Source organism: Prunus persica, chromosome G6 (genome assembly GCF_000346465.2).
Source record: "Prunus persica cultivar Lovell chromosome G6, Prunus_persica_NCBIv2, whole genome shotgun sequence".
Taxonomy (NCBI): domain Eukaryota; kingdom Viridiplantae; phylum Streptophyta; class Magnoliopsida; order Rosales; family Rosaceae; genus Prunus; species Prunus persica.
Window position 1 is genome coordinate 5,212,738 of NC_034014.1, and position 13,471 is coordinate 5,226,208.

Consider the following 13,471-nt stretch of genomic DNA (forward strand, 5'->3'; position numbering starts at 1 on the left):
AAACCCCAAACCAGGAATGTCTCAAAGATTGAAGTCTTACAATTCTCACATATGGATTATGTTGCCTCCTTTAAATCGGAATCGGTTGGGACTGGAAATAGTTTGTCAGTTTACGAACGAACATCACGCTTTCCAAGTTTAGTTTTTGCATCAGCCAATCGTTGGTAGCCTTAATTAAAGACAAAATGAATAAGCTTTATGGTTGGATGAGAGCGCATAGCGAATGAGGAGACTCGCTCGCTCTGCAACTTCAACACACTAGTTTTGCTTCGTTCCTGAAAAACATCCATTCTTGATTTTCTCTCGTTTTCGATTTTTTTTTTCACCATTTTAGGAAACGCAGTCGCGAGTGTAGAATGATAATCTCTACTTGCGAGCGGTTGCGTTATATTTCAGTGGCTACTTGATCGTAGGGTCAGATGTTTCTAATAATAGCGAGTGTCGAGGTTTAGAGAAATGTAGAGGCGTTGGGGGTTCGGGTTAGATACACTTTGTGTGGGCTGACCTTGTAGGCCAGGGAGGACACGTGGAAACTAGAGAATGGATGTGCCAATTGGCAGGCGTACGGGACTAACAGCAGTGAAGAAAATGGCTTGGCTGGAAAATTGGATAATAAGAGCAATTCCACCCATTTGCCCTTAGAGCAAGTCCAGCGGTAGAGGCTGGTCCAGGCAAAAGGCAAAAAGGAGCCCGAGTCCAGCTCCAGCGCAAGCAATCCAGCCCGGGCAAGCTGCGGGTCCCACGAGCCCGGGCAGGCCCAAGGGCGAAATCAGACTGGGCTCGAGCCCGAGTTGAGCTGACGTCATCGATGATGTTAGCTCCAACGGCTACTGCCACGTGTCGTCACCGGGTGGCTCCGATTGGATTTTTTTTCAGAAATCCTACGGTTCTCATTTTTTTGGCCAAAAAATTTTTAAAAAATCCAAAAAAATTCGAAAAAATTCCGAAATTTTTTTTTAAAAAATACCAAAAATGTATGTATTTTTTCCCTATAAATACCTAACCATTTTATCTACTTTCAACACCAAATCTTCATACAATTTCTTCTCCATACAATATTTTCTACTCTCCACTCACATAATTCATTTTCCACACCAAATCTTTTTATCTGGAATAAGACACGTGGCAACCGAGATTCACATCCGAAAATCTTATCCGAAAATTTAATTAAAAAGATTATCAAAATTAATGATTTAAAGTATAAAAAAATAGGAAATAAAGTACAATGAATAGTAATTGCCCTAGACTTGCCCTAGACTTTGCCCTTGTGGGTGGAACCACAAATGGCAAGGCTGACACTATTCACGTGAATAGTGTCAGCCCTTGCTTGCCCTAGCTTGCCCTTGCCTTAGACTTTGCCCTAAGGGGTGGAGTTGCTCTTAGCCATGGCAAGGGTGGAGCTAGGGCAGTCACTATTCACATGAATAGTGACTGCCCTTGCAAATAGTATTTTGTGTTTCCACCCATTGTCATGGCTAAGGGCAATTACTATTCATTTTTTTGTTTTTTTCACAAATTTTTTAATAAAAATGATTAATTTAGATAATATTTTCGGATAATATTTTTGGGTTCGTACATATCAATATTTATTATAAAATTCATATCTCAATCGGATAAAATTTTGGTATTTATAGAAAAAAAAAAAAAAAAAAAGAGTATTTTTTTGGTATTTTTTTTAAAAAAAATTCAAATTTTTTCATTTTTTTATTGCACAAAAATTGGCTGCCGTTAGATTAGAGAAAAAAATATGATCGGAGAGCCCAGAGTGCGACACGCGGACTTTTAGTGGTATTGTAGCGCCAGACACTGTAGCAGAGCGACACTGTAGCGTCACTGTAGCACACTGTAGCGATGACGTCAGCACCAAAACGAGGGCTGGAGCTCGGGCCAACCTTGCCCTCGGGCCAGCCCAGGTTGCTGGGTCCCACCTTGCACTCGGGCCTAGGCTGCTCGCTGGAACACCTTTTTTTTTTTTTTCTCCCCTAGCCTCGGGCTGGGTTGTCCGCTGGAGTTGGTCTAAAACCACATTAATATGATTGAGAACAGTTTGTTATGTAAATTTCTTATTATGGAACTCATTCCATGTGTAAAAAGATCATGAAATTTAAAACTGATGTCTTTTGCAAAGACTTTTTGTTTACCAAAACAAGAACTTTGATTTGATTTATTTAAGAGTGCTACTATTTTCTTGCACTTGTCTTATTTTCTCACCCACCTTTATCTTCAAGATTTAAAAACAAATTTATTCATTTGTAAAATAACTTTTAAGGACTTAGATAAATAAATAAATATAACACATATTCTCCTTCATCTCTGTCAACCCCAACCCCTCCCTTCTCTCCCTCATCCCGATCAAACCCAAATCAAAGTTCCAATAAAGCTTCAAAATTTTCAAATGGGTCCAATACAATTCCATCAGATTTCTCCTCAGTTTCTAAACCCAAGGACACAAGTTTTCTGTTTCATTTGCTCAGTTTGCTCTTTGTCTTCTTTCCAATTCTAACATTTCTCTCCGTTATTGTTTTCGTTCAATGAAGAGACGATGAACATTGAGAGCAATTTTTTTTATTTTTTATTATTTTAAATAATACTTTATAGATGATCCCAAGCATTTTGATTGACAGAAGTTGAAGGTTTGAAGCATGTTTGGAATGAAAGTAAGGAGAATTTACTTAAAAATAAAATTGTATTTTTTGATGAGATGAGTGGGGAAATAAGACTATAGATGGAAATAGTAGCACTCTTATTTAATTTTTTGATGTAACCTATGTTGAAAACGAAAATTTGTATTCTCAAAATGTTGCTTCAGATGAATAACATTTTGATGGATCAGTTGAAATCTCCAAGGAACAATACAGCTACCTTTGCTACTATCAAATAAAATATTGGAATTTCCTTCCTCCATGAGTCATGTAAAGCCCTTGTTCCACGAAAACATAACTGATTTCAATCCGACGACCTCCTATATAGAAGAGTCTATCATTTTCTGATCAGATTATGAAATTTCAAAATAGTTTCACCATTAGAATTAATAAAGACATCAAAATTAAATTTAACCATTTAAATTAGCTGATGTGGCCGTGTTTCATTTGTTTTCGTTTTGAGCTAATCTGAACAGTAAACAAAAATTTGTCACATCAATTGATGTCCTAATATTAATGTCTCTATTATTAGAGCATAAGTTAACATCTAAGTATCTACAGTTAGCTAATAACAAAAGCTGGTTGGGCTATAGGCTATTATATAGCTGTTGCATTACAGCTAATACATAAAGGTGGGTACATTTAGTAATGCTTTCCTTTTATTTTGATGTCTGTCTTAGTCGACCCAAAAAAAAAAATGTCTGTCTTGGCTCTGATTTCTAGTTGTGGCGGCACGCTAAGCAATATGGAGGGCAAGCGTTCCTCTCCTATAATCAAGTTCAAAGATATGTTTTGCAATTCAGAAGGGGAATTGTCCCTTTGATCAAAACGCCTTGATGTGGTTGAACAAGCTCTATTTGGAACCAAGAAAACAGCAATGGTGACTATTTAGGAAGAGCCAGATCGAAACTCACGCATGACAAAACTTTCTGAATTAATTACTGTTAGGACATGTTTACATACCTGGAAAGGGAATGAGAGAAATGGAAGTCATTCCCATTCCTAATCATTTCTTTGTTTACTTGCATGTTAGGAATGAAAATTGATATGGAGTTCATAAGTTTTTTTTGCTTGATATAGGGGCAATTGCATTCCGAATGAGGGAGGTAGAAATTGGGCATGGATGAATCAGAATGGACAGTTTTGTATCCAAATTGCCCTCATATATTTTGTGAAACACCAAAAAAGGGGAAAAAAAGAAGAAGAAGTTCCTGCCATTTTATTTGAACATAAATATATTTAGATTAATTTTATATATTTAGATATCCTAGGAAGTAATAATTAAACTTATAAAACATGATTATTTTTACAAATATTAAATTGGATTTATTATTACTATATAAAAAGTTAGGTTTTTTTTGGTAAAAAAAAATGTTTATTATTAGACTAACAACTTTTGTTATTTGTTCTATGTAATATATTTTTTGTTGTTTAAACCAAAAACTTTTATTATTTGAAAAATTGTGTAAGTAGTTGAACAATTTGAATTTGTTTTGCAAGGGCATATTGGTAATCAAATTAGTTTTGATTTTGATTCTTAACAATAGTAAACGGTTTGAATGAGAATCAGTTTTGTTTTCATTTTGATTCATAACAGTTAGTAAACAACTTAATTGAAATGCTTGACTCATATTCATGCTTAACCCGATTCATAAATACTATGATTCATGTTTATCCCGATTCATGATTAGTAAACATGCCCTTAAATGATATAACATGTCTCAATTAATTGGTTGTGTTTGGACCTTGTTGAATGGGTGTGAGCCTTATACTCTCGCCCAATTAGGCATTTTTCTAGCCATAAAATTAACTCAATAGTAAATTGTAAAGATCGACTTGTGGTTGCAAGGGGCTTGCAGCTCAAGTATTTAAGAGTATTTACCCTTGCACTTAAGGTCATGTGTTCGAATTCCTGTTCTCTAATATCGCATATATTAAAAATTCAAAAAAAAATTATCGAGTTGGAGTCACTAACATTAGCATGAAAGTGTATCAATGCATGCAATATAAATATGACTCATACATTGTTGTATGTGTGACGTGCCATGACTGAGCTCTGTGATCTTTTGAAAGGGTCACAACATTTCCCATAATTGATATATTTTATTTTATTTTGAGTCTTCAATGACTAATTGGGCTGTTTGGATTATTTAAACCTTTTTAGATACATTCATAACAAGAAAAAGACTTAACTCTTCATAAACAGAAATCTTGAATAAATAAATAAATAAAAAGACTCTTGTTGATAAACAAAATTTTATAATTACTTACCCATATAGCCATATATGGCAAAATACTCCATTGCTAGTGTTGATGATTGTAACTGTTCATAAATGAGAAAAGCGTCACGAGAAATAAATTAGTTTAACAAGTAACAAATAACCCGCATGCATAAATTACATCAAACATTTAAATTTGTCCATTCATATCATCAGAGGCGGATCCATTAAGACACAAGGAGGTGCACCTCCTTTCGCCGAAAAAACTATTGTAGATGCTTCAAACTGTCCCTTTGCTTAACTGGTGTACAGATTACCTTATTTCCATTTTCAACATTTAAGTAAATGTCTTTGTCCTTTTACTTTAATTTATTTTTATATTACTCTATTTACTTAAGTTTACAATGTAAATAAGGAAGTACCTCCCATTTGGATTCAAATAAAAATACTAGAAAATCAAATTCCTATCAAATCAAAATATGAAAAATCGGTTTTAGTACAAAATACGATTTAGGCTAAAAATGATGGTTCATTAAGTCAATATATACTTCATACTAAAATCCCATAAAATCAAGTTTTCTTATTTAATGTGTAAGGAATAAAAGCCGCCAAAAATTATCTTGAGAAAATGATTATTCTGAAAAACTATTTTTCATACTTAATCAATTTTGCACCTCCGCTAAAAAATTTCTGAGTCCGCCACTGCATATCATGATTATCTGTTATGGGTTTGAATAATCAAAAACAATTCATTCACATTCAGTTCAAAACATCAGAGAGTCCTACGAGTATAGCTCAAGAAATTAAGCTTTTTGGTGGTCCAAGAGTTTAAACACATATTTGCAAAAGAATAGGAAAGCGCAAAATTATGTTGACACATCAATATCAGGTAAGAGTTTTGTCTTGTAACATTGTCTTCGTCGATTTTACGGGTCACGATTAGATGTCTCAACGGCTTTCAAAGTCTCATATTATTGAAATACAATATAGAGTGGATTCCGCTAAACACTCTTAAATATATTTATATGAGGGAACCTTCAGTCGAAGGGACCGGGGTATTTATGATTGTTTGTTCTTGGGCTATAAGTAGAATAGGGTTTGGCATACTTTCCCTAACAAAGACATACCACACTTTACATACTCGAGTTCCCAACCCACAACTTTGATCACTCCACCTCAAGTGTCCTTTTTGTCCTCCAAACTTCAGAAACCTTCACTCTCATCACCACAACCACATTGTCTTCCATCTCCATACACATCTCTGCAAACTCAGCATGTCCGGGGTGTGGATATTTGACAAAAACGGCGTCGCTCGGCTGATCACGAACCCAACGAGGGAGTCTTTCGAGCAAAAAGAGCCGCCCTATCCCGGCACAGCCACTGCACCGGGGGCTCGACCACGGGTCTTGGTCTACCTCCCAGCCAACCAGGTCATTCGCTCCTACTCAGAACTCGAGCAGCGACTCACTGAACTCGGCTGGACTCGCTACCCCAACTCGCTCCGGCCCGACCTCTTGCAGTTCCACCGGTCTGAGAGCTCAGCCGACCTCATCTCGCTCCCCACAAACTTTGCCAACTTCAAATCCCTCCATATGTATGACATTGTTGTCAAGAATCGTTCCTTCTTTGAAGTTCGTGACCCTGCTGCCCTATAAAGCTTATATATATATATATTGTTTCATCCTCGACATATTATTATTAATTATATTTCATTAATAATGTAAAATACCAAGTTTGTGGTAACTAAGCCTTGTCATTTAAATGTGACAATCATTTTCTTTTCTTTTTTATTTATAGTTTTATTGGGGTTGTCTTGATCGAAATTGGGTAGTAAAAATCCTAAGTTTATGTGGTTGATATATGGACTTATTACCAATTGATGATGATCCGTTTGTTGAGACTTGAGAGTATGTATCATCCAACATCATGGAAGTGTACTACTCATTATCAATTGGTTTTGAATCGCTCTAATTTATCTGTATTGATTATTTTTTTCAATCAAGTGATAGGGCATATTATCGATAAACACATAATTTCTCACATATTATATGGTTAATTAACACGGTCTAAAAATATGTTCTATTAATTAGACATTAGTCTATATATTTTTTATTTAATTACTATTTGAGTTTTACTTGTCTAATTTTTATTTTTATTTTATTCATTTGGTTCATGTGCCTTTGTTTTGCAGTAGCTATAGGATAGGCTTGTAGGTCGGTATACATTATGATCCATTTTGATGGATTTGTTTGAACTGCATGCATGTATATGACTGGGTGTGAGCAAGTACACTCAAATCAGATAGGTGATGGCCTGAGACTGAGAGGTTGAGAGGAGAAGCTATAGCCCTCTGATCTCAATAAGCATGGCATTTGTAAGGCTGAGAGAGCAACAGGTAAGCCCTCGCATTCATCACTGACCAAAAAAGAGTTCCCACTGGGATTAACAATTTCATTATGAAATTTAGAGTCATCAAGAACTTGCAGCTAGCTAGCCATTTCTTCTTTGATTGTTAGTTTCAGTTTCAGACGCGGAAGTCTCAGAGCTGTAGAATTAATGCAAAAGCTAGTGATCAATTTTAAAGAAAAAAGGCAAAAGCTGCATGGTGGTGGACTTTGTAGTTGTTGTGTTCAAAATTTGGAACAGAACCCGTGTTAATATTGTACTCTGTACCAGCTATAAATCAGTCATTATTGCAAGCTCTAAAGTCTTAATCTATAGCTAGGGCTTCATAAATCCCCAGCCCCAGGAGTCTCGTTCCTTGGAGAAAGACTTTCATGTAATGGGAATGATATTTTTTGTTATTCTTACCAATAACGCAATGACGAAATAATATTTTCACGTGTCATTGTGTTATTTGTTAAGAATAGGAAAATAGTGATATTCATGTAATAGAAATGGTACCTTTTGTTATTCTTACAAATAATATAATGACACATGAAATAATATTTTTACATGTCATTATATTATTTATTAAAAATAATAAAATAGTGTTATTTTCGTTGTAAATAAGTTTTTCTGCTGTCTGTGTCTTCAATTTTCAAAGCCTCTCTCTCTCTCTCACTCTGATCAAAGAAAATCATGGTTTTGCGAAGGTGTGTAGAGGTGCCTATATACGAATCTTGGGTGGCCCCAATGGTATATACATCGATCTGGAAGCTGGAAAAAAGTACTTGGTTTTTTTTCGCTTTGGGGGCAGAGAGTACGATTGGAGGGCAGCGTGGAAACTGAAAGATATTGAAGCAAGAGAGAGAGAGAGAGGAAGTGGATCAGAAAAAAAGATCAGATCTCGTGATTAGACACATCGAGCAGCTCATGATTCATGAAGCTGTCACCAGGTCTGCAATAGCTTACAGATGGTAATGAATCACGTCATAGCCTACACTATAGCTACCTCTTAATGCTCATCACTTAATTGCATGAAACCCTTAATTTGGTTTATTAATTATAGTTACTATTAATTTACTTATGTTTTATATATAATAAGGGTTTTACTTGTTCATATTATATTCATATAATACGTGTTACAATCACACGTAATTTTTTTCTGAGTGGAAAACATCTATGGAGCTATAATATTAGAGATTTGGGATCATTGATCAATCTTTACTGACATGGAGCAAACTGACTTTTAGATATAGTAACTATAATGTTATAGGATCAAGCTTTCTTTATACTAGCTATAGTTCTAATAGAGGTGAGCCTGTCGGCTATACATAGTGATAGTGATGATGGAAAGGTGAAGTTAATTAGAAACAAAGAATCCAATTAAGCTAAGACCTTTTTTCTTTCTTCTCTCTGGGGTCTGCAGAGAGCAAGGGTAGACTTATGAAGGGCTCAACCGGCCATAGCCTTGTGCTAGTTTTGTACTTTAGTCTTTATTGTACACTAATATTCATTATAATTAAATATTAACCAACTTATCTTTTAGAATTCAGCCTATCCTAACCAGCCAAATCAAATTTTATTTTCTTCTACCTAGAGAAATCCTACCATATTTTATATAAAAATATATATAATCCTATCATATAATATTAATTAGCCCAAAAATTCATGGTTATAAAAGATCTCTCGGAAAAAGAAAAAATAATTTAGCCAATTCCTAGAAAAATTCTTGGGTCGCCATTGGTAGAGAGAAAAAAACCCTAGAGATTATATAGCAGCAGCCGCCCCCTTTTGGAATCGATGGCTTCTCACCCCCTTTCCTTCTCCTCTCCTCTCTCTGCCTCCCCCCTTCCCCTTCTCTTTCCTAGTTCTTCACCTCTTATCTCTCTCAATTGTCGTCTCTCTAACTTCCTCTCCCTCCAATCTTCCCTCCCTCATTTTTTTGGGAGACTTTTGGAGTCCAAATCCATTTGGATCTTGGGTCCTCTTGCCCAAACCTGTTTGGATCTTGGAATTTGTTTGTTTGTTTTATGTGTTTTTTGTAGGTTCTTGGTGGCTTTATATTGCAGATGAATCTTTTACTTGATTGTGTTGCTAGTTTTGCTATCACTGGGATGAAAGGGTTGTGGTAGTTGCCAACCCAACTTCTTTTGTTTTGTTGTTTTGTTGAAGCAGTCGCTACAAATTACCATAGTTGGGACCCGACTCAAATTCCACTTTGGTGTCTAAGCCGAACCATGTGCGTGTGGTTTTGCTATCTCTGGGATGAAAGGGTTGTGGTAGTTGCCGACCCAACTTCTTTTGTTTTGTTGTTTTGTTGAAGCAGTCACTACAAATTACCATAGTTGACAGGACTTGATCCCAATTCCACTTTGGAATCTAAGCCAAACTATGTGTGTGCCAGACATGCACAAGGTTCGGCTCAAATTCCAAAGTGGAATTTGGATCAGGTCTTGTCAATAGTCGCCATTATGTAGTTGTTGCTTGATCCACACACATAAGGTTTTGCTCCAGTTCTGAATTTGGAGCTACAAAATTGAAAGCTGACTATTTGTGTTGGATAAGGTTTAGTCGGTATGACTCTACGAATCTTTTCAGTTTGTCAAAGAGGATATGGAGTTGTGTTCTTGTTTCTTTGTTTGGTGTAGTCTAATAATTCTCAAAAACTATTTAGGAGTTTGTTGAAGTTTGTATTTTACTTTTTAATACGAATTCGGAGTTTTTGCTGTTATGTAGTGGATATGTATTGTAAATCTGAGTACAAGTGCTTTTGTTTACCGAATTGGAGTTATAAGCCTTTTTATGTTTAAGTGTAAGTCTCTGCGGATCAAACCAACTTGTTTCTGTGTTTTGTCTTTTGAGATGTTGTACTCATATTTGGCACTATGGTTGCTTTGTACTTTATTATGTTTTTTCAATAAAATACTATTGCTTTTTCTCGAAAAAAGAAAAGCCAATTAAGCTAAGCTTTAATATTTGTCTTTGAATGATGATTAATCAATTGTGAGAAGATTACAATTTAAGAATTTGCAGTACTAAGCAAAACTGCTATTACTCTAGCGAGTGGTAGATTGCAATCTCTGTGGGTGTGTGTGTGTTTTTGTTAATATCAAGTATTGAAGTCATGATAGTTCAAGCGAGATGTAACAAGTTTCATTTTTAGGTTTTAAGAGTAATTTTGAAATCTTGTGTTTGATTCTTTTATCACAAAATTACTTATTCTGAAGCGCGTGAGTGTCTCTAGGTACTTTTGGGTTAGTTTTGTAAGCCCAATTTTATGAACAAACTACAGATTTGGATGAGAAAAAGTACCTCTAGGCATGAACGAATCAAACTGTGGATTTGGATGTGTTGTAAACAATGTGACATCTCTCACTCAGACCGATAAAATAAAAATTATAAACACGTTCAAATGATGAAAGCAAACAATTGTTTTACCATGTCAATGAAAGATAAGTTATAACTCAGCTAGTGACATAGCCCCTCTCGAAGGTACCCTTCTTGTTCCTGAGACTCTCGTTTATACCTGAGCTGTTCCACTATTGTATATTAAATTGGATACGAAATGTAATAAAATAAATAAGAAGAATTTATTGTGGTCATCACTGGAAATTCTCTATGACTTTGAGAAGCCGGAATTTATCCTCTCTGCAACTTAGAAAGAATTAAAAGATGGTTGGTTTGACAACTACTCCACCCACTCCAATTCCAAGTGACCAAGTCTCTAAAGGCGACACCATGTGCACACGTAAATAATCAATTTGTATGCAAGTTTTGAATAATTTACAATACTTAACATTTGTTTAATGATTGTATAATGTTATATCCATATCTGAATTGAACTGGATGAACAGTACCGTTTCAGATTAGATAATGTTATAAATCTATGCAAAACTTGTATATATATCAAGCCACTTTGGCTCTATCAATATATCAGAGAACTATTTTTCTCAATACACTTATCAATTTGACAATGACCAAAAATATATTTTAGCCAATAAACCAAGGGGGTACAAAGCATAAACATAAAAGATGTAACAAAATGGAAGTGTGAAGATTCCTTTCTCAACACCGGACAAGGGAGAGGATGGTTACATTTTCTCCCCTATTTTTTTATGTGTCATGCAACTATTTTTTATGTCTGGACTTATCAAACATGCGAAACCAATTGATTTCTCATCCCCAAACCTCATTTTCTATGAGCCAAACGCAGCCCATGAGTAAAGCGATCTCAATATTATTACTCGTGCATACATAAAAGATATTACTACTATAAATTCGCGGGATTAACATTCACAAATCATGACCCAGGCCGCATTAGAAAGAAAAAAAAAAATCATGATTCATACACACAAAATAAATAAATAAATAAAAATTCAAGCCCATGTGTATCTAGACAGCTCGTGTAGAAGAAGTTAGAACAAACTTTGCATATAACTTGGAAAATACTCCATCAGAAACTCAACTTATATAAGAAGAAATATCAATTTTCAACATGGATTGAGAGAGAGTGGGCTTAGCACGTCATCTAGAACAAGCAGCTTGCACAGTTCGAATATTTGGTAGATATCATGGCTCCCATAAATAGCGTATAGAATATTTCATTTCTCTTTTAGCTCTTTAAACAATGGATGTAAATAGGATTGATTGACTAATGGTGAATGGGTTTATTGTAGTAGCATTTTAGGAAGTTTATTCTCAAGAAGTTCAATTGCGAATTAAATGCGGGCATTTTTTTTCTTCGGGTTAATCGATGTGGGCTGTTGCTTGTAATGTTGGGAAGGAAGACTGAAGACTACATTATCATTGCGGTACATTATACATGTTTCTTTTTACCCATGTATTTGGCGCAACTCCCCTGTTTTGTTGTTTTCCTTTACACAAGTCTTATAATTGTAATTGTTGCTTACAAAGCTTGTATTGTCCCCCTCTAATGATTTACAGTTAACTTTGTTGCTTGTGAATTTTCCCCCTACACGACTCTGTTGCGCATCATTATTATTGCCTAAACACATTTTTTACTTTTGCTACTCGTAAACTTTAAGCAAGATGAAACTGATCATGGAATTTCTAGTAGAATATTGTGATATAAGCAATCTTGATCTAGTAATTTGGTGATTTTTTAAAAGGTATAATCGATAATGGTACACGATACAAACAGACAAGTTTAAATTGAGGAATATTATAGTTGTATTTATTTATGTACCTTCTCTTTTCTCGTTCTTATCGTGCACTGTTATTTAAGAATAAAAAAAGTAACTAAATTAGAAATCATTTAGTTATCAAATAAATAAACCAACCAGTTGGTTGATTATACATTGAATTATCATATTATTAATCAAATGACTAAACGACTTTCAATTCGGTTGATTTTTAATATGAATGATTCTTGAAAGATGACCTCCAAAATAAACGGTTTTAATCCTAACATTGCATAATAGAAATAAAAAAATAGAAATTATAAAATAAAATGTAATTAGCATTCCTCATACAACATACGACATACTATATGTTATGTGATTATTACTTTAAATATTATGTTAGCGTCAATCAGTTCCCGCTTCAGCACCTGATACACGAACACAAAAATCTAAAATTGTGATAGTGTCGTTCATACGCATCCATCCACGGTATGAAAATAAAATAAAGATGAATTTATGCATATTATTGTAAACGGAAATAATATGGTTTGGTCATTGGCTGGCATACATTTCTAGAAGGAATGGACAGCTTGACAAGTTTGAGGACAATGACGTGGTTAGACTAAGAGGTGACCAATCAACTTGACCCAATCAAAAAGACAAAAAGAGCAGACACGTAAAATTCCTCTTTTGCCCCTCAACGGCCACGCGGGCCCTCCAATATCGTACTAAACAACAAAATCTGCAGTCGCTCGTGATCCACTCTGACTCGTCCCACAAAAGCAAAAATGGGCCCTCGATTGGGCTTTCAATTCCAAAACACAAAAAACAACAAAAACAAAACAAAACACAAAACACAAAACAGAAAAAAAGAAAAAAAGAAAAGAAAAAAAGAGAGATAAAATGATTGCACACTTACACATGGAGCCTATATTATTCTCGAAAACATACCACCATTTTAATCTTCTTTTTTATTTTTATTTAACAATCCTCGTTTTTGAAATTTGAACTTGAAACTGCATCAAAACAAAATAAAAATTAAATTCCTCTCAAATATAATTTCGATTTTAATTTGAAGTGTGTT

General features: G+C 34.8%; 1 protein-coding gene across 1 annotated transcript; it reads left to right on the forward strand.

The window, feature by feature from the left end:
* On the forward strand, nt 6,136-6,516 carry LOC18773518 (flowering-promoting factor 1-like protein 1). Its single transcript, XM_007207607.1, has one exon. It carries the CDS (start codon nt 6,136-6,138, stop codon nt 6,514-6,516), a length of 381 nt encoding a protein of 126 aa, XP_007207669.1.

Coding starts and splice junctions, on each gene's coding strand:
- LOC18773518 (XM_007207607.1), top strand. CDS start 6,136: ATGTCCGGGGTGTGGATATTTGACAAAAACGGCGTCGCTCGGCTGATC.